This window comes from Lepus europaeus, chromosome 1, assembly GCF_033115175.1.
Source record: "Lepus europaeus isolate LE1 chromosome 1, mLepTim1.pri, whole genome shotgun sequence".
NCBI lineage: Eukaryota > Metazoa > Chordata > Mammalia > Lagomorpha > Leporidae > Lepus > Lepus europaeus.
In genome coordinates, this window is record NC_084827.1 from 19,257,761 (window position 1) to 19,279,910 (window position 22,150).

General features: G+C 44.8%; 2 protein-coding genes across 5 annotated transcripts in view; one reads left to right on the forward strand and one right to left on the reverse strand.

The window, feature by feature from the left end:
• Nucleotides 1-22,150, reverse strand: part of AHCYL2 (adenosylhomocysteinase like 2) — a 232,840-nt gene that overhangs the window by 48,428 nt on the left and 162,262 nt on the right. For 2 of the 4 annotated variants that reach the window (XM_062201547.1, XM_062201727.1), the window contains exons 2-4: nucleotides 13,676-13,784; nucleotides 2,495-2,638; nucleotides 1,283-1,383 (exon numbers count right to left, since the gene is read on the reverse strand). In XM_062201547.1, coding sequence (XP_062057531.1) covers nucleotides 1,283-1,383; nucleotides 2,495-2,638; nucleotides 13,676-13,784 — 354 coding nt within the window. Of the gene's footprint in view, nucleotides 1-1,282; nucleotides 1,384-2,494; nucleotides 2,639-13,675; nucleotides 13,788-22,150 lie in introns of all 4 variants that reach the window. The other 2 variants (XM_062201457.1, XM_062201642.1) reach the window with 1 other exon arrangement.
• LOC133764569 (dolichyl-diphosphooligosaccharide--protein glycosyltransferase subunit 4) lies at nucleotides 7,963-8,311 on the forward strand. The gene has a single exon (XM_062198247.1). The coding sequence runs from the start codon at nucleotides 7,963-7,965 to the stop codon at nucleotides 8,074-8,076; it is 114 nt and encodes a 37-aa protein (XP_062054231.1). The 3' UTR covers nucleotides 8,077-8,311.

The window sequence follows — 22,150 nt, forward strand, 5'->3', positions numbered from 1 at the left end:
GCGGACCTGCACATTTTCAAAGTACAGGGCCGTTTTACAACAAAAACTTGTGCCACAGCTGGTCTTAATTTTTAAATGTTCCAATGAAAGTTTACATGGGTGAAAAACCTATTTGGAATTACCTGAGATTACCTTCCATGTTAACAAAAAGTATTTTTGATTTTAATATAAAATACCAACTTCTTTCCAGGATTACAACAACTGTGCCAATCAGGAAAAAACTCATACTTTCTAGTGTTTAGAGATTTATAAAAAGTTGTTCGCTTCAGAAAATCATATAATTTGGCAAGGTTGCTCTGATGCTTGGAAACTAATGACGCATTTCTGTTTAACTACATTTGTAGTTAGTACATTTGTGGGAGTATAAAGATCTGATACATTATTTTATTAAAAATTACCTTCCCTTAATTCCTCCTTCATATTTCTCTTAAGGTTTTATATTGATTTTTAAGAAACATTATATGTACCTTGATATATTATATCTGAATTTCATTTCAGGATAATTCAGGGGCACTGTAACATTCTTTGGATTAGACACTCAATCTGATGAGGTCGAAGACAATGACGGTGAGGCCAGTGTCCTTGCTGGGACTGGCGGAACACAAGCACGTGATCCACTTCTGCTCAATCACATGCAACGCAGACTTCTCGAAAAGGTTTCTTTGCTCTTCAAAGAGGGGACGAAATAGTCCCCTTTCCTTTGCAGGTCAACCTGTGATAACTAGAATAGCTGTAACCATCCATCAGCCTGAGGATGAAGTAAGCACCCCAAGGAGGCAACACCAACAGAAACCCAGGGGGATAAAATTGGAGCTCTGAGATCCTGCATCTGAAATCCACCTTCCTGTTGGACTTTCAGCCACCTTACTTAATGAATGTCTGTATGTGTAAGTCACGTGGAACCAGGTTTCCTCTCGTTTGTAACTGAAAGCAGTGTAATACCCAAGACTGCCTTGTGGAAATGTCACTGGAAGGGAAGATAAGGAGAAGCAATTTGGTTTAATAGAGAAAACACGAGCCTGTGTGTCTTGCTACATTGAGGTTCAAATCTTGATTCTGTGACTTATAACCTGTATAACCTTGGACAAATTACTTTAACTCTGAGCCTCGGCTTCCTCATGTATAAAATGGAAACAGGAATACCTACTTCGTGGGCCATTATGAGGATTAATGAAGTAAAACTTGTTAAGTTCTTAACTTGGTGCTTGGCATGTGGTGAGCCTCAGTAGCTGGTAGCAATCATTAACTAGTGTTGTTATAAGGAGAAAGGAAAAAGACTCACAGCAGTTTGAGCAGTGATGTGTGTGCAACCCACAATTTTGGCTCCAGCCAAGGGCTTTTCTCCTTGAGCTCTCTTTCTCAAAGCCATCAGTGCGGGCATTTCTGAAAAAAAATCCAATATACACCACAATATTAGAGGGAATGGGCTAAGAGATAAAAGAATAAACAGAAAAATCTACTCTCAAGATCCTTCCCCTGATAAGGTTCTCTGTTAGATGAGGTGTCTCAGTGGATCAAGACATTAAACCTGAATTTTCTTTCTTTTTTGTTTAAAAAGACATTTATTTCTAAAAAAAAAAAAAAAGACATTTATTTGAAAGGCAGAGTAACAGAAAGAGAAGAGAAAGAGAGGGAGAAAAAGAGAGATATATCTTCCATCCACTGGGTCACTCCCCAAATGACCACAACAGCCAAGTGTAAGCCAGGCCAAAGGGAGGAGTCAGAAATTCGACCCTGCTCTCCCATATGTGTGGAAGGGGCACAAGAACTTGGGCCATCTTCTGCTGCCTTCCTAGGCACATTAGCAGGAAGTTGCATGGGACGTGCAGCAGCTGGGACTGGCATTGGCCGTCTGATGTGAGACGAGTGGTGGCTTCACTGGCTGCGCCATTATGCTGGTCCCTTGAATTTTCTCTCATCATGGGCTTTCAGAGGCAAATACTCCAGAGTTTTGATTCTCTATATGCCAGTCTTTTTTTTTTTAAAGATATATTTTATTTATTTGAAAGACAGAGTTACAGAGAGAGAGAGAGAGAGAGAGAGAGGTCGGTCTTCATCTGCTGATTTACCCCCCAGATGGCCTTAATGGCCAGAGCTGAGCCAGGAGCCTCCTCTGGGTCTCCCACATGGGTGCAGGGGCCCAAGTCCTTGGGCCCTCTTCTTCTGATTTCCCAGGCACATCAGCAGGGAGACGAAATGGAAGTGGAGCAGCTGGGACTGGAACCAGCGCCCATATGGGATGCTGTGGTGCTGTAGTCCAGGGCTTTAACCTGCTGTGCCACAGCGCCGGGCCCCCAGTCCTCTTTATCCAGTCTTCCTCTCTCTCCTTGTAGGTCTCTTTCTAGACCCACCAGAGTTCCCCTCCTCCCCAGTGTTTCCTCTCCAATATCACAGTGAAACCTCAGAAGCTACCAGACCCCAGGACGTAAGAAAGGACTCACAGGACAAAAAGACACAAGCAGGTCGAGGGGGAGTGCGTGCTTGCTGTGTTTACCTTGTTCAGCAATTTCAATTTCTCTTCGCCCAAACTCCGCCTGTTTGATGTTCTTGACACAGAAGTCACTGCTCCCCTTAGAGTTCTTTTGCTGCTTGTCCCTGGGGGATGTCTCATCGTCAGAGCTGTCTGTGTATGAAGCCGCTGGAATGACAGAATCAAAGACCCTCAGGGAGAAAAAGGGATCCTTTAAAATTCCAAACCCCGGCAGGAACTGTGGCTTTTCAGTCACCCCGTCCCACACAAATGTCCACCTCTGGGAAGCACCTACATGGGACCGGGAGCCGTCTCAGTCATCTCCTAGGGAGTGCTAGCCATGGGCCTAAAGGGAAAGCTGAGAGGGGCTTCCAAAGACATTCTCTCTGGATGGCATTAACTTGAGTCCTAGAGCTTATTTTAATCTTCAGGACAGGAAGAGGTCCTTGAACATGCAAAAGAAGAAGTTTGTACCATGGGAGCAATAGGTTCAAGGTCCTGGTGCAAGATCACGGTCATTAACCTGTGGTTTTCTGGAATCCCAGCTCCTTTTCTCTGCCTACTGCTTACCCTTCTGATGTAATTTGTGCTTTAGAAAGAGTACTACAACTGAACAGATAAGACCTGGACAACAAGGAAAGTAATTAAGAACCACACAAAAAGTATTTGTCTGACACAACAGAGCCTCCTTTCAAAGACTGGCTCTGAAGAGTCTGAACTCTGCTTACAGACCCAATCAGACATTGACAATGAAGTATTCAACGTACTTTCCCATCTTGCTGCCCTCAGCGGGTCCTGTATTTGGCATTTTCGATTCCCAAGGAAAAGAATAAATAACAGTCTTTTGGAACAACAGAATTCGGGGATAGCTAATCCATTTAGCAATATACCCTCGAGGGTGAAAGGTCTAAGGCTTTTCATCGCAGCTAGCAGGCAGCTGCTGCTACTGCTGCTGCTCTTCCCAGGCTTAGCTGAGGTCTTCCTAGTTTTCATGTAATTTGGAGTTGATAATCATTTGCTGGGTGATCTGAAACAATCTGCTTCCTTGATTTATGTTTAGGTCTCTAAGGCTAGTTTTTCCTAAGCTTCACAGTTCGGGAAGGGTTATGAAACACGCTCTCTAAAGCATTTCACGTCTCTCAGCAGAGTAAGAAGCACTGCTATCACTTTCTTTTTAAATACGCTTAATTCGGCCGGCGCCGTGGCTTAACAGACTAATCCTCTGCCTTGCGGCGCCGGCACACCGGGTTCTAGTCCTGGTTGGGGCGCTGGATTCTGTCCCGGTTGCCCCTCTTCCAGGCCAGCTCTCTGCTATGGCCCGGGAAGGCAGTGGAGGATGGCCCAAGTGCTTGGGCCCTGCACCCGCATGGGAGACCAGGAGAAGCACCTGGCTCCTGGCTTCAGATCAGCGAGATGCGCCGGCCGCAGCGGCCATTGGAGGGTGAACCAACGGCAAAAAGGAAGACCTTTCTCTCTCTCTCTCTCACTATCCACTCTGCCTGTCAAAAAAAAAAAAAAAAAAAAAAAAAAACGCTTAATTCAATTTTCCATGAGTCTTTCAAAATTCCTTTGTATTTTCCTTTATTTGAAACATTTTTATTTACTTGATTCATTTGAGAGGTAGACAGACAGAAAGGCAGAGGGAGCGTTCCCATGTGTTAGGTCACTCCCCAGATGCCAGCAACAGCCAGGGCTGGGCCAGGCAGAAGCCAAGAGCCAGGAACTCAACCCAGGTCTCCTATGTGGATGACAGGAACCCAATTAGTTGAGCCATCATCTGCTACCTCTCAGGGTCTGCATTAGCAGTTAGCTGGAATCACGAGTTAGGGCCATGAGTGGAACCCAGGCACTAGGATATGGGACGTGGGCATCCCAAGCAGCATCTTAACTACTAGACCAAATGCCTATCTCTGCTACAACTTTCAAGGGGAGAAAGCTGCGAAAGCGCTGAGATCCTTGGGTCTATGGTGCTCTGATCTACTCACATCCGGGGAATTAAGGCATTTCTGGGATTTCTCCGCAGAGGGTCTACCTCTGGGAGGGCTGTAGAGGCAAGTCTGACCTTGCCCAGTTAATAAGGCACGGCGCTACATGCTGTTGGGGCAGCAGGGGCTTGGGGATCTCTCTGGGAACTGGAAAACTGCCCTAGCGCAAAGTCCTACCACGAGGTTGCAGGAATGAACATGGGCACCAGGGGAGGCGGTGGAATTAGTAAATCCCCAAAGGGACTTTTGTTCTTGAAAGAAGCTAATCTGTACAAAAAGTTGGTGGTTCCCCCTCCTAGGGCGAGTGAGAGCTCAAAGTACTTTTGGCAACAGCACCCAGAAACAGCTTCTGCACAGTCATCTGTTTCCCTGATCAATATCTGGAAGTAGCTGATGAGCTAGAGGCTTGGGGGACCATGCTTCTACCATCCAAGGGAAGAAAGATAACAGCCATCCCCAGTGCTGACCCGAATTTACAGGGAAATTGCTTTTGAAGAAAGAGTTTACATTCAGAATGTCTGAAAGTTCAAATCTTTTTCTAGAGCCATGATAATGTTTATGCTCCCCAACGGCCATTTAAATATAAAGGCTGGCATTTTGGCAAAGTGGGTCAAGCTGCCAGCTACAATGCTCCCATCCCAAATGGGTGCTGGTTCAAGACCCAGCTGTTCCACTTCTGATCTAGCTCCCTGCTAATGCACGTGGGAAAACAGCGGAGGATGACCCAAGTGCTTGGGCCCCTGACACGCAGGTGGGAGACCTGGCTCTGGTCTGACCCAGTCGTGGTCATTGTGGCCAGTAAGGGAGTGAACTAGCAGGTAGTAGATATCTCTCTTTTTCTGTCACTCTTTTAAATAAATCTTTTTAAAATTTTTTAAAAATCATAATGATTATGTGTTTTGGAGTCAGACACTTTCATTGAAGTCTCAGTCTCTGGTTGTATAAAGTGAAAGTGATACCAACAGCTATTTAACAGCACTGCTTATTCATTTATGTCTTTGAACATTCACACATTCAGTGGCTCACCAACAAATTTTAATTTGAGTATCTAGTATGTACCAGGCACAGGTTAGGTGTTAGGCATAGAGGATAGCTATGGATGGTCCTTACCCTTTCCATCTGGTAGGTGAGTTGGACATGAAATAAGTAGTTACAAAATTAACTTGAGTTTTTCTTTCAATACAGCTGCAATGTATGCTATGAAGCAGAAATCAAGATGCCAAAAGACTGTCTAATAGAAGCACAGGACTTCTCAGAATCAAGTTGTTAAGATTAAATAGCAGAACGTGCTCAGTACGATGCTTGCCAAACATGAATGAAGCAGTTAATGATGTCCAATATTATTAGCTGCTTTTGTATATATTTCAAATTTATCTATTCTTAAAAGATTTTATTTACTTGAAAAACAGAGAGAGGGAAAAACAGATATTAACAGGTTCAATCCCCAAATGGCCACAATGGTCAGGGCTGGACAAGGCCAAAGCCAGGAACTCAGAACTCCATTGAGGTCTCCCACATGGGTGGCAGGAGTTCAAGCACGTGGACCATTTTCTGTTGTTTTCCCTGGCACATTAGCAAGGAGCTGGACTGGAAGAGGAGCAGCCGGGACTTGAACTGGTGCTCCAATATGGGATGCCAGCATCTCAGCCTGTTGTACCACAACACCAGACTATATCTATCTATATTCATATTTATTTGAAAAGCAGAGTTAGAGAGAGAGAAGCAGACACACACACACACACAGAGAGAGAGAGAGAGAGAGAGAGAGAGAGATTTTCTATCTGTTGGTTCATGCCCCAAATGGCCACAAAGCCCAAGGCTGGGCAAAGCAAAAGCCAGGAGCCTGAACTCTATCTGGGTCCCCTCCATGGGTGGCAGGAGCCTAAGCACTTGGGCTATCTTTCCCTTCTTTCCCAGGAGCATTAGCACAAAGCTGGATTGGAAGCAGAGAAGCTGGGACTCGAATCGGCTCCATAAGGGATGTCGGTGTTGCAAGTGGCAGCTTGACCCACTGTGCCATAATACTTGTCCCACTAGCCCCTATATTTTAAATTTGGTACAAAATACAACATCTTTAAGGGTTCTTACTCAGCTTCAGGATTCTTAATGGGAAAGAAATGACATCTACGTAATATTATTTGGCAGCTTCTTTTTCCTACCTCTGTCATCTATTAATCTATCAAAGCAACAAGTGGTTGGCTAGCCTTGATTAAAGAGGTTGAGACTGAAGTCCTAACTCTACCCAGAATAGCTCTCCCCGCCTATTTGCTCTTCAGCCTCTAAGCATGAGTCAGGGTAAAAAAAAAAAAAAAAAAAAAGCAAAATAAAATAAAAATAAAAATAAAACTTCCCCAAGAGAAGCATTCCAATTCTTGGCTTGAATTGGTTTTTTCCACCTCAAAGAAAAACACTGCTTATACCATTTCCCTAATTCTAAATGGAAGAAAAAAGTTATTTTAGTTAGCTCAATCAGTGTTTTTCTTTGAGGCAAAAAGATGTGTTTTCACAGAGCCTTTTATTCAGACTTGGTATTAGGTAAGAACCAAACGTATCAGTTGTCTAGATGGTACTATTACATGCGTGTAACATGGCAGATCCAGACCAAGAGAAAGTGCTACCTATGTGAATACAGTGCAAAGACTATTTCTGCACTAGCATGGCATTTGTTCATTTATCTTTTGAATCCATATTAATTTTTTTTTAGATTTATTTATTTGAAAGGCAGACTAAGAGAGAGAGAGAGAGAGAGAGAGAGAGAGAAACTTTCATCTACTGCTTCACTCCTCAAATTGCCATAATGACTGGAGCTGGACCAGGCCAAAGCCAGGAGGCTGGAACTTATCAGGGGTTTCCCACATGGGTGGCAGAGTCCCAAATATTTAGACCATCTTTTGTTGCTTTTCCAGGTGCAGTAGCAGGGAGCTAGAGTGGAAGCGGAGCACTGGCACTCCATTATGGGATGCTGGTGTTGCAGATGGCAGCTTAACCCACTGTGCCACAATGCTGGTCCCCTCCATACCTATTTCTCCCACTATATTTAAAGTAGCACATTCATGAAAACAGTTGAGGGGTCCAGCATCGTGGCATAGCAGACAAAGCCGCTCCTGCTGCGCCGGTACCCCATATGAGCACTGGTTCCAGTCCCAGCTGCTTCACTTCCGATCCAGCTCCCTGCTAATGCACCTGGGAAAGCACTGAAAGATGGCCCAAGTGCTTGGGCCCCTGCATCCATGTGGGAGACCTGGAAGAAGCCCTCCTGGCTTTGGTCTGGCCCAGCCCTGTCCACTGTGGCCATTTAGGGAATGAATCAGCAGATGGAAGATCGATCTCTTTCTCTCTCTGCCTCTGCTTCTCCTTCTCTGTAACTCTTCCAAATAAATAAATAAATCTTAAAAAAAATCTTAAAAAATAAAAGAATATAGTTGCAATGTATTGAAGATTGTCCCCTACACACACACACACACACGTGTGCGGAGGCGGTGTAGGGTCTGAGGTGGGCAGGGCAGGATGATCACGGATGTGCAGCTCGCCATCTTTGCCAACATGCTGGGCGTGTCGCTCTTCCTGCTTGTCGTCCTCTATCACTACGTGGCCGTCAACAACCCCAAGAAGCAAGAATGAAAGTGGTGCTTTCTCCGTCCTCAGGGCTCCAGGACATAGTCTGAGGCCAGATGGAGGGTGAGGGGCCTCCACACTTCATCCCTCTGCCCATCACAACATGCAAAGCAACTACACCTGGAGTTTTCCAAACAACTTTTATTTCCTCAAAGTCTTCCTTAACCCTATGGAACAAGAAGCTGCCACTGACTAGGGCCCAGTGTAAGGGGCTGCTTTCCCCCCCACTTCTCCCCAGTGCCCCTCCAATATAAAAATATAGTTATATTTAAATATATATATATATGTATGTATGTATGTGTGTGTGTGTATACACACATGCTTGAATAGTTTATAGTATTTGTAATTATTGGTGTATTTTGAAGCCCCGAGTCATGATTTTATTAAAAGTGAACAATCAATACCTGAAAAGTACAGACTTGAGACCCTAGATCTAGCCTCACCCCGCCCTGGCTAAGTGACCAATTTTCATTTATCCAACTATAAAATGGGGGAATAACAGCCTCTCTTTCTGCCTATACTCACTCTTGACCTGAACCACCACCAGAAAAATCTTATGAATTAAAAGCATAATAGCATTCCCAAAGGGTTCAGCTTCTATGTAGAATAGTAATATCAACTATAATATAACTTTACCCTTGGGTGATTTTTTTTTTAAGATTTCTTTATTTATTTGAAAGTCAGAGTTACAGCGAGAGGGGGAAGAGACAGAAAGAGATCTTCCATTATCTGGTTCACTTCCCAAGTGGCCATAATAGCCAAGGATGGGCCAGGCCAAAGCCAGGAGCTTTTAACTCTGTCTGGGTCTCCCACATGGCTGCCAGGGGCCCACGTTCTTGGGCCTTCTCCACTGCTTTCCCAGATGCATTATTGCACACGATGCTTTAACCCTGCACCACAATGCCAGCCTACTCTGAGATGATCTTTTGTTTCATGATTTCCCAGAAACAAACATAACTCAATGAATCAGGAACCCACATCGATTCCACAGAACACACACACATTCTATTGCTCAAGCCTGGCTAAGCCCTTCCTCCTAGCAGCGGTGAGACTGAGTTGTCGCTTGGAGAAGAAGCAGTCAGGGTTCCATGTGAACTAGTCCTACTAGACCACTAATCCTAATAGTCACACAGTTCCTCTTGGACCAATCTATTCATTTGGTAATAGCAGTAACAGCAAGGATGTGCCAGTGTGTAGCAGCCATTTTCAATTTGGGTTCCACTAGAATTAAGTCCTAATGCCTTAAAGTATCCATTGTACAGAATGAATTAACTTCTCCCGACACATCTAAAAAGGTACTAGTAAGGTATCATCTTTTGGATAATTCAGAAAGCAATCTATCAAATCATTTTCTATGTTCTGTGGTTCAGATGAGAAAGGCTGGTACAGCTTCCTAAATGAAAGCCTGGGAAAACTTAACACTCGATCATTCAGAAGTGAGGGAGACCAGAGCTTATTTTAAGTATACTTAGCAAAATAAGTGCTTTGGGCAGGAAAAAAATTTTTTTTTTTTTTTTTTTTTTTTTTTTACTTTTTGACAGGCAGAGTGGACAGTGAGAGAGAGAGACAGAGAGAAAGGTCTTCCTTTGCCGTTGGTTCACCCTCCAATGGCCGCCGCGGTAGGCGCGCTGCGGCCGGCGCACCGCGCTGATCCGATGGCAGGAGCCAGGTGCTTCTCCTGGTCTCCCATGGGGTGCAGGGCCCAAGGACTTGGGCCATCCTCCACTGCACTCCCTGGCCACAGCAGAGAGCTGGCCTGGAAGAGGGGCAACCGGGACAGGATCGGTGCCCCGACCGGGACTAGAACCCGGTGTGCCGGCGCCGCAAGGCGGAGGATTAGCCTAGTGAGCCGCGGCGCCGGCCAAAAATTTTTTTTTTTAATGTCATAAATCTTACTCTGGATGTTCATGAGGAGAGAACATATCCAATATCTCAATAATTAGGCAGAGCATACTAAGCATGTCTCTGAACATCTTTTATTAATATTTATTTATTGTATGTTTTATGTGTCAAACATAGTTCTAAGCGCTGGGAATAAAGAGGCAAAAAATAAAACAGACAAAATCTCTATAGTCATGGATCTTGCATTCAAGTAGGGGGAGAAAGGCAAAAATAAATTAGTAAAAATTTAGAGCATGTTATAGGATAGTAAGTGCCATAAAGAAAAATAAAGGAGAAGGAGTGGCTGGAGCTGCGGCAAAGCGGGTAAGGCTGCCACCTGTGACACTGGCATCCCATATGGGCGTGGGTTCGTGTCTAGGCTACTCCACTTCTGACCTGGCTGCCTACTAATGGCCTGGGAAAGGCAGCGGAAGATGACCCAAGTGCTTGGGCCCCTGCCACCTAAGTGGGAGAAGTGGACAAAGCTCCTGGCTCCTGGATTCAGCCTGGCTCAGCCCTGGCTGTTGCAGCTACTTGGGGAGTAAACAAGCAGGTGGAAGATCTCTCTCTCTCTCTCTCTCTCTCTGTCTCTCCCTCTTTCTCTGTAACTCTTTCAAATAAGAAAAATAAACAAGAAAAACTTAAAAAGAAAAATAAAAGAGGAAAATTTGATAAGCAGTGGTGAGTGGGTGTTTGTACAGTATTATTATTATTATTATTATTTTTTGACAGGAGGAGTGGATAGTGAGAGAGAGACAGAGAGAGAAAGGTTTTCCTTTTTGCCGTTGGTTCACCCTCCAACGGCCGCTGCGGCCAGCGCATCGTGCTGATCCGAAGCCAGGAGCCAGGTGCTTCTCCTGGTCTCCCATGCGGGTGCAGGGCCCAAGCACTTGGGCCATCCTCCACTGCCTTCCCGGGTCATAGCAGAGAGCTGGCCAGGAAGAGGGGCAACCGGGATAGAATCCGGTGCCCCGACCGGGACTAGAACCCGGTGTGCCAGCGCCACAAGGCAGAGGATTAGCCTGTTAAGCCACAGTGCCGGCCAAATATTAATTTATAATTAGTTTTGACAAAATTAATATTTATATAGAGTTCATTTATTTATATAGTGTACATTGTAGAGTCGCTCAGTAGAGCTGACTGACAAATGCATTACCTCCTTAATTTTTCAGAGAGAACCCTTAAAATTTACTAAGCCATTTTCATGAATACAATACATTGTTAATAGCTACAGACCCTCTGTGTATACAACTTTTTTTAAAGATTTATTTATTTGAAAAGCAGATTTACAGAGAGGCAGAGGCAGAGAGAGAGACAGAGGTTTTCCATCCACTGGTTCACTCCCTAAATGGCTGCAACTGGGCCAGAGCTGGGCCAATCTGAAGCCAGGAGCCTGGAGCTTCTTCCAGGTCTCCCACGTGGGCACAGGGGCCCAAGGACTTGGGCCATCTTTTACTGCTTTCCCAGGACATAGTAGAGAGCTGGATCAGAAATGGAGCAGCTGGGTGATGAACCAGCGTCCATATGGGATACTGGTACTGTAGGCAGTGGCTTTACCTACTACGCTACAGTGTATACAGTTGTATACAGTTTTAAAAGGGTAGCCATGGGACCAGTGTTGTGGCACAGAATATTAGGCCACTGCTGTGACACTGACATTGCTGGTTATGGTCCTGACGGCTTAGCTTCCAACCCTCACTAATGCGCCTGGAAAGGCAGCAAACGATGTCCCAATCAGGATGGAATTCCTAGCTCCCGGCTTTGGCTTGGTCCAGCCCTGGCTGTTGTGGCCATTCAGGGGAGTGAACCAGTAGATGGACGATTGGTCTCTTGCTCTCTTCCTCTCCATCTGTTTCTGACACTTTGCCTTTCAAACAAAGAAACAAACAAATTTTAGAAAAGATTATCCAGGAAAGGCCTCCATGGGAAGTTGAGATTTGGGGAAGCTGGGGAAGAGGGAGGTTTGGGAAGTAGATGTGATTAGACATGTAATGGGAGACTGGATGATATAGGGTCTTGGGGTGACTGTATGAACTTGAGCCTTTACCCAGAGTGTACATGCTGTACATGATTCACAGTTATTGCCAGTAGAAACTAAAAAGAAAAATGTAGAAAGTATGTAAGTAACAGTCTACCCAACCTAAAAGCTAGTTTCCCAAATAATCTTTGTTGAAATTTATGTAACAAAAACTACTTTCTTTTTTTTTTTTTTAATTTATTTGACAGGTAGAGTTATAGACAGTGAGAGAGAGAGAGACAGAGAGAAAGGTCTTCCTTCCATTGGTTCACTCCCCAAATGGCTGCCATGGCTGGCGCTGTGCCGATCTGAAGCCAGGAGCTAGGTACTTCCTCCTGGTCTCCCATGCAGGTGCAGGGCCCAAGCACTTGGGCCATCCTCCACTGCCCTCCTGGGCCACAGCAGAGAGCTGAACTGGAAGAGGAGCAACCGGGGACTAGAACCGGCGCCCATATGAGATGCTGGCACCACCAGAGGATTAACCAAGTGAGCCACAGCGCTAGCCCCTACTTTCTTACTGTGTGAAAAACAAGTAAAATTTCAGGTCATGATAAAAATCTTCTAATGAGGCTGGTGCCGTGGCTCAACAGGCTAATCCTCCGCCTTGCGGCGCCGGCACACCGGGTTCTAGTCCCGGTCGGGGCACTGATCCTGTCCCAGTTGCCCCTCTTCCAGGCCAGCTCTCTGCTGTGGCCAGGGAGTGCAGTGGAGGATGGCCCAAGTGCTTGGGCCCTGCACCCCATGGGAGACCAGGAGAAGCACCTGGCTCCTGCCATCGGAACAGCGCGGTGCGCCGGCCGCAGCGCGCTACCGCGGCGGCCATTAGAGGGTGAACCAACGGCAAAAGGAAGACCTTTCTCTCTGTCTCTCTCTCTCACTGTCCACTCTGCCTGTCAAAAATAAAAAAAAAAAAAATCTTCTAATGAATATTATTAACTATAATATGAAGAGGTAAAGAAATGATTCCACAATGTATACATATTCTAAAACATATTATACATGATAAATATATAATTTTGTCAATTAAAATATGAAAGAAGTAACTGGGACACATACCCAGTTCCCTGTTCACATTCTAACATAGGGTAAAATAAAACGCTCCACATTTAAATCAGACTCATACTGAGCACTGTTGTACAAACAGCCAATGCCGTCAAGGAGTCCTTTGTCACAATAGCTCATGCACTATTAAATGTAACTCATCCTTGGGCCAAGGATCTGAATTACTGTCACGGCAAAGGAAGCAAGGAGCAACAAGCAATACAATGCCACAGCTTAGGAGCGAAGGCAAAGGCCCCCACCTGCCTAAACTAGCTACCAGGTCTTCATGGTTTCTTTGAGCAACTGAAATTTCCCTGTTAATTTGCAAGTACCAGATGGAGGGATGGAAACCTCTTTTTTATTTTGGAGGTATGGGGAAAACACAATTCTTCCCACCTAATGAGTGAAGGTCCCTGGTGAACTGCACGCTCTCATCCTTCAGAGTAGATCGAAGAACTCAAGTTCCTTAATCCTCTACTGAAAGAGCAGGCCTCCACTCTGAATTCCCCACAGAAATCCAGAGTTCACCCCAGAATTTTGCTCTACATTTTGACATGAAGTATTAATTTCAAGCAGAGACGCATAATCGGCCTTGGGTACATGGGAGGGTCCCTGGATCACCCCTGTCAGCCTCACCAGGAGGGTCCACGGCAGCTTCTTACTCACCCGAGCTGTAGCTGTCAGTAGACGACTGAGAAATGGAACGAGACAGAGAGCGACGCCCAATTTTGGTGGGACGTTTGTTGAACTCTTGCTTCTGATCAGCAAATTGGATCTGCTAAGAAAAAGAAACCTAGTTCTATAAAGGAAAAGAATCTCCATTGACACAGCCACTCAGAATTCACCCTATAGGCTTTCACCTTCCCTCGCGGGTGGATCTGATTGTACCAACCCATATTTGGAAAAAGACTCTTTGGAAGGAAAAATGGTATTTCATTTGTGACCTACTGTGCTTGTATAAAATTTAAATCTTTGGGCCACTCTGACTATATCTTTTTTTACAATAAAACTCCAACCTCTCCCCTCCCCCCAAAAAACTGGAGTGTGAGATGTACTGGTTAAAATAAATTTCTAGAAAGTTGAGTCATAGTCAGAAATTAGTTAGCTTTCTGGTACTAGTAAATGAACATTATTATTTTTAAATGTTTGGTATCATAAAATACCTAAAAGCCACAAGACTGATCATTAGTTAATTATAAGAATTGGAAGAGAGGAGTAAATCACTGGACTGAATATGCACTAACCCTCAGATCATACTTTGGACAACATCTGACAATGTGGCTTTATCTTGTTCCCCTATAACCTCTGGGAGGTTCCAGCTGACACTTTCTACATCTGTACAGATCAAAGCTCCTATAATTTATTCAACTAATGACTTTTCTTCCCTAATCGGATGTTTGTAGAATTGCATAGATTATTCCGCTGGCTCCAAGGTGGCACAAAAGAAGGTCTACTGAAAAAGACGCAAGATCTGACAACAAGCCGGCGTCGCGGCTCAATAGGCTAATCCTCCACCTTACGGCGCCGGCACACAGGGTTCTAGTCCCAGTCGGGGCACCGGATCCTGTCCCGGTTGCCCCTCTTCCAGGCCAGCTCTCTGTTGTGGCCCGGGAGTGCAGTGGAGGATGGCCCAAGTGCTTGGGCCCTGCACCCCATGGGAGACCAGGAGAAGCACCTGGCTCCTGCCTTGGGATCAGCGTGGTGCGCAGGCCGCAGTGGCCATTGGAGGGTGAACCAATGGCAAAAAGGAAGACCTTTCTCTCTCTCTCTCTCTCTCTCTCTCTCACTGTCCACTCTATCTGTTAAAAAAAAAAAAAAATCTGACAACAGCGAGGGAGAGATGGTTTCCTGATGGACAGAACGCAGACCAAGCGCACCAGAATGAAGGCAGCAACTGATGGCTATACTTCCTGCACACAGAGGGAGCTACCAAGTCACCTGAGGATTGAGACCAGGGGGCCAATGTCAAACTGAATGAGCTCAGCACTGCCTCTTAGGAGAATTCATAGCATTCCCATAGCTGTAACAACAAATAAGACCTGTGCGGTTCTTTAGAGTTTGCAGACTGTTTTCAGCAATAGCAAAATGCATTGCATTGGGAGATTGATGCAAAATGAAAAATGACAAATTGGTTATTCTGTTAAAGTAGCAATGTAGTCCAAAATGAGAAAATGTCATTACTTACATACTCCCGTGGGATGCACATGAACCTTCACAGACTTCTCCTAACACAACACTTATCACACAGAGCATAACTAGCTTTCTAGCTACCTTATTCTCTACAAATTACAGGTTCCACAGAGGCGGGGGCTGTGAATCGTGTTCACTTTCACATCCTCAGGCACTCAATCACGTGCTGAGTCAGTGAGTCTAAAGTAGCCTATTCTTTCTTCACGGTACTTGGTTGAATATTCAGGATTATAGCAATATATCAAGCATGAGACACATCTAGAGTTAAAATAACTTTTAAAGGCAAAAAAGAAAAAAAAAAAGGTTGGGAAGGGGAAGCTGGGGAGAGTGAAGCTGGGGAGGTGGACAGCAGTCAGGCTCAAAACTCTGCCTCCCAGGGTTGGCGTTGTGGCATACAGAGTGGAGCCGCCACCAGCAGTGCCGGCATCCATATGGGCGCTGGTTCGAGTCCCAGCTGTTCTACTTCCAATATGGCTCTCTGCTATGGCCTGGGGAAGCAGTAGAATATGGCCCAAGTCCTTCAGCCCCTGCACCCACGTAGGAGACCCGGAAGAAGCTCCAGGATTCTGGTTTTGGATTGGTGCTGTTGTGGCCATTTGGGGAATGAACCAGCAGATGGAAGACCTCTCTCTCTCTCTGTGTGCCTCTGCCTCTCTAATAAATAAATCTTAAAAAAAAAAAATAGCTGACCCTCCAAATGCTGCCCTGCACCATTAACATCCGCAGTGTCCCCCTATAAAAAATAGATAAACCCTGCCTCAGATATGCAACACAACACCCTACACACACACACACACACACATGCGCTCACATGCAGACACCACTAGAGGGGGCCAGTTACTCTCATTGTCAAGATTTGTGGACTGGGATGAGGACAGATTAATTTGCTCCAGTAACGCTAAACCTTACAGAGACGTAGCTGCGTTATCTTTTCAAGCAAGTTGCCCTGTGCTGAGCTCCCTTCTTTACAGTCTTTTCCATTTATAGCAATCCCTTCCACCCAGGAAAAGTTTTGGCTGTCTTCTGGCACTAAAGACGAGGCTGTGCAGGCTTTTTCTGTTTAAACACAGTTCTAAAACCTTGCTTACTGGTTAGATATTGAATTCAAGGCTCTTTAAGACAGAAGAATATTAGAGACTAATCATTTACATATAATAAATCATACCATTTCTCCAAGAAATAAATATTTATCTTTCACCAATAACCAGAACAGGTGAGTTAAGTGGGTCATTCCTGGTGCCTGCTTCCCCTCAATAATTAAATGGTATTACATTTTCACTCAAAAGCCCATTTTCTAATACAGTCATCTTACCCACTCCCTTTGTGGTACCTTGGTAGATTCTATCCCTAAGTTGCTTACCTTGTCTGAACCATAAGTGTCCCTTAAGATAATTTTTTTTTTTTTTGCCCTTTCAGGGAGAACCACGTACTTCCAATAGGCATCAGGGAAAGAGTATGAAGAGAGGGGGAGCTCACCCTACGCTGGAGGGAGGGGCAAGAGCGGGAAAGGAAGCAGAAAGAGAACATAGACAGGCAACCTTGCATAGTAATGGTCACAGCGACTGATAGATAAAAGCTTAGCCTTACCTGGGCTTCAATCCCAGCATTGCCATTGATAACGTATTTCTTCTTGCTGCTCAGCATAGTGACATTGCCAGCCCTACTGCCACCTCTCTGGTCTGGGGACCCTGTGGCCAGGCCTTTAAACTTTCCTCATCAGCAATTCTGTTGGCTCTGGTTCCAGCTGGTTTTTTGTTTTTTGTTTTTTGTTTTTTTTTTTGGGGGGGGGGGAGGGTTGTTAGCCTTCCTTGGAATCCCTAAAGCAGTTCCAATAACTGAGCCCAAATTTAATAAGGCATTTCTGTTAGTGGCTCATCAGCCATTCCTAATTCTGGGGGCTCATTTGCTTTATTGTTATTTTCCTAAACACCTAATTACACAGATCCTCTGACCCCTAAACCTTAACAAGTCCCTTGACAAGGCCCAACTTGCAGGCATATAACAATAGCTTATTTATGTAACCAGTGCACTTTTTTGCTTGCTATAATTAACTTGCTAATTAGGTTCCTTTTTAACCTTACCTCCTTCTTTTCCCTGTCAGATGATTTCAGTCAACCTAGTCTCATTAGAAAAAAATTAACTACAGAGCCACTAAAACAATGAGAGAATTTATTTAGAGAGTAAGAAAAAAAAAATAATGGTGACAAGTGCTTGGGAAACTCCTATCCCACACTCTCTGTCCTTGGAGTGGACAGTCTGGGCCAGCAGTCTCAGCAATAGCGCCTTCTCAGTCTTGTGCATCTTTCATACAAGTTTTGACATTTCGGTTTTAGTCCCATCTCAAGATGGTTGTTGATTTGGCCCTCAGTGACCCAGTTTTTCTGCAAAAAACGTGTCTCCTGGCAGGTGGGACCATAAAGGGAGAGTTCCTTATCTCAGAATCCTCAGCGTCACAACAACTTTATTACACGCCAAATAAAGACTCAAACAAAAGGACAGAGAAGCACACTGCCTGTTCACTAATTCCCGAGAAAGACCCAGTACACAGGAAAGTTACACTCAACTGCAGGCTACAGTCACTAGGGGTGGGATTGTGATTTGAATTGTTCCTTAAAAAAAACAAAAAACAAAAAAGAGAGAGTCTTCTCTGTTGAGCACAGGAAACAACATAAAATGGTAGACTCTTATTTTGATAGAAAACATTATACTATATAGTGTTTACTGACTTCTCTAGTAGAAGAGAAGAAAAGGAGGAAGACAAATTTTTTTGAGTGCCTATAAGTACAGCCTTGGGCATAGTATGGTGCTTCTTTTACCCTATGCGGTCCTCAGAAGCAGGCACTATCATCCTCACTTGACAAAGCAGAAAGTGCAAACAACAGAGGACTCACGGCTTTCAAGTAAGTGATGGGACTGGACTCGGAGCCTGTGTTCATGGCTGGAAGCTGTCTTTGTACCACATATTATGATAGTAATCAGAAGACCAAAGAATGCCCCTCACCCTAATCCTAGGTGTGCTGGCCCCAACTCATTGTTCTGAATGTATCTTTGAGTTTGCTTGATTTAAAGTTACTTTCAATTAATTTGCTTACTGGGTCTCAGACATCACCTCAGATGCTCTTATGCCGATTAAAGCACAATTCTGAAATAGCTAATCATATAAGAACCACAATTCTAACAGCTCTTTAACTGGCAACTTTGCCCAATGCCACTAATAAGGAACAGAAACAAATTAAATGAACTCAAACACTGATGATCAGCATCACCCATGACAACCCTGATCTCTTACCTTTCTCATAATTTCACAAAGTGAGACAGACCAGTGTTTCCCTTCTTGCTTGACGAATCTCTAAATGCCTGGTCTTCCTAACAAGGAATGCTCACCCTAGCACATGCTAAGCTGGGTCCTCATTACACTCACTCAGGTAAAAGGGAGCTCCTCATTCCAGTGGCTTAAGTCACTGTACCAAATAACAACCACGGGATACTTCAGGATACGATCACTGACAGGACACAGGAAAAGCCTTACTACCCAACAAGTTAGTCTTCAACTTGGCTCGCATCAGCATTATCTAAGGGCTATTAATAAGGCACAGTGCTAAGCCCACCCCCAGAGTTTCTGATTTACTAGGTCTGGGCCGGACCAAGATTTCGAATCTCTAACAAGTTGCCAGGTGATGCTGATGCTGCTGGAGAGCACACTTGGGGAGCTGTGGCTCCGACACTTTCTCCAAGCGTAAATAAGACAGCCCTGACTGTGCTGACTCCCTGCTTACCAACTGTTCATCCTATCCATGGCCACAACCACAGAGGAACACAAGTATTCACAGGTAGAACAGGAAAGGTTACTTGAAGGTCAAAAAATTCCATGGGGTGATCCTTGCTTCATAGCCAACACAACTGGATCTAATTCTGATTTTCATCATTTAAGACTCTTAAAAATCAATATAGTTAACACATTAAGAAAAACAGAATACATGGGAAGGATAGAAGATCCATTTACCCTAAGGAGGATCAGGTGAAAAGAAACCAATGCATTTCCTTTCAAGAACATAAAGCAGTACTACAACTACAAAGGATGGATCTTTATCTCTACTTCTTAACATCTGTAATTCTCATTTGTGAAATGAGGACAATAATATCTACTTTGCCTATCTCAAATATGGGCTGACACAACAAAGTAAAATAATGTGAGAAGGTTTTGAAGATTACAAAATGATACACAGGTTTAAAATAGCAACATTTCTACTCTCTAAGACCAAACGTTCTTGATCTGGAATGGGTGAAAATCAAGTATGCTTTAAAACAGTATAGGATTGGCACAGCTCTGGGCATTGCAGTCATCTGGGGAGTGAATTGGAGGATGGAAGATCTTTCTCTTTGTCTCTACCTCTCTCTGTAACTCTCTTTCAAATAAATAAAAATAAATCTTTAAAAAAACAGTATGCATGGGCTGGCGCCGTGGTTCACTTGGCTAATCCTCCGCCTGCGGCGCCGGCATCCCATATGGGCCCCGGGTTCTAGTCCCGGTTGCTCCTCTTCCAGTCCAGCTCTCTGCTGTGGCCCGGGAAGGCAGTGGAGGATGGCCCAAGTGCTTGGGCGCCTGCACCCACGTGGGAGACCAGGAAGAAGCACCTGGCCCCTGGCTTCGGATCAGTGTAGCTCCAGCCGTAGTGGCTAATTGGGGAATGAACCAACGGAAGGAAGACCTTTCTCTCTGTCTCTCCCTCTCACTGTCTGTAACTCTACCTGTCAAATAAATAAATAAAAAATATTTAAAAAAAAACAGTATGCAAAATTTTGTATTTTTTTCCTGGGCAGAAGCCACTCATTTTCATCAGTTTCTCAAATGAGTCTGTGCTTTAAGTGCCAATCCTGACCCCGAGTTATAGTCAAGCTACTTTCACCACCATTTACCAGATGCCTTAAAGGTTTCTGTCTCACTTTCAGGTTCATGCAATTCCAGTGTTCCTCAACACATCTCTCCCTTTCAAACCAACAAGCAACTTGAACAAACCCTCTATGGATGGAATTACTTATAGCCAAAAGAATATTGGGTAGCAAGCCGACTGGGTACTCAAGAACGTCAATTAACCAGATGTCCCAGGGAAAAGTACTAAGCACTACAAGAGAGCCTGAGTGGGAGGAGGACATATTAAAATGTAAAAAAAAAAAAAAAAAAAAAAAAGAAAAGAAAAGGTTACTGCTGATCTCCATGCACATAGATGAGATATTTTGCCTACCACAAAGTACGAAAGATTTCTCGGGGGAAGTCAAACAGATTAACACAGACAATCTTTAAAAGGACATGATCCCCAACCTTTTGGCAGTAAAACTACCTGAACAAAGCAGAAAATCCTCCATGTGGAAACAGCTGAGGAGCAAGGCTCCTGTGGGAGTTTTCCAGTGCCTGATGGATCGTCACCTTGTCATTTCTCGGGACTGGGATGCTTCAAACTTCGTCCTGCGTATCCCCCCACTGGGAATCTGAGACGTGAGTCATGTCAACTGCTCTGTGTGGTTTGAGTCCTATTCTCAGGGGGGAAACGCAGGATCCTTTCTGCTACTGCTTTTCTCCTAAAAGAAGGCTGGAGAGGCTTCTCCTGTGTCCTTGGTACGCAGGGAGAGTCTCAATGGAAATTTCATTACACTAATATGTAAACTGAAACATAAGTCAGACGTTTGTTAAAACTTTCTTGAGATTTTGGCCCCAAACAAGAGCTGGCTCAAGGCATTCTCTTGGGGATTAAAAGGCACTTTCGGAGCTCCCAGGTAAGGTCTTTGGCAATACACTAGAGGGTGCTCAAGGGCCTAACTTTCCTGGCTGCGTGGCTATCCGTGGCAGTCTAAGGAAGGACTTCCAGACCAGGCCAGAAGTGTGTGATGTAGCCGGCATCTGAAAGCCGCAGAGGTCTTTGGCAAAGAAAAGACAGCAGATGAGACAACTGCATTTATTAGAGACAATCCCCTCCCTACTCTTCCTCCTCACTGTTCAAAAAAACTACTGATCAAAGACACTGATTTTTGAGAGAAACAGGCCAAGGAGCTGCTAAATGAGAGGGGTGTTGTGTTTAAAATAAGACAGAGCAGCGCTGTGCTTTACTTAAAAAAATGTTTTCAGGGCCGGCATTGTGACGTAGTGGGTAAAGCTGCCACCTGCAGTGCCAGCATCCCATATGGGCACTGGCTTCAAGTCCTAGCCATTCCACTTCCAACCAGCTCCCTGAAAATGGCCTGGGAAAGCAACAGAAGAGGGTCCAAAAGTTTGGCCCCTGCACCTATATGGGAGATCTGGATGAAGCTCCTGGCTTCTGCCTTCAGGCTGGCTCAGCTGTGCCACTGTGGCCATCTGCAGAGTGAACCAGCGGACAGAAGACCTCTGATCTCTGTCTCTCCCCGACTCTCCCCATAGCTCTTTCTCTCTCTCTCTCTTTCTCTTTTAAAGATTTATTTATTTATTTATTTGAAAGTCAGAGTTACAGAGAGAGAGAGAAAGAAGGAAAGGCAGAGAGAGAGAGAGAGAGGTCTTCCATCCGTTGGTTCACTCCCCAGTTGGCTGCAATGGCTGAAGCTGCGCTGATCTGAAGCCAGGAGCCAGGTGCTTCCTCCTGGTCTCCCATGTAGGTGCAGGGGCCCAAGCACTTGGGCCATCCTCCACTGTCTTCCTGGGCCAAAGAAGAGAGCTGGACTGGAAGAGGAGCAACCAGGACTAGAACCCAGTGCCCATATGGAATGCTGGCGCCACAGGTGGAGGATTAACCAAGTGAGCCACAGCGCTGGCCTCCCATAGTTCTTTCAAATAAATAAACAAATAAATCTTAAAAAATGTTTTCTAGGGGTGGGCATTGTAGCACCTCTTGGGATACCCATATCTCATATCAGTGCCCATTCAAGTCCCAGCTACTCAGCTTCCCATACAGCTTCCTGCTAATGTACCTGGGAAGGCAGTGG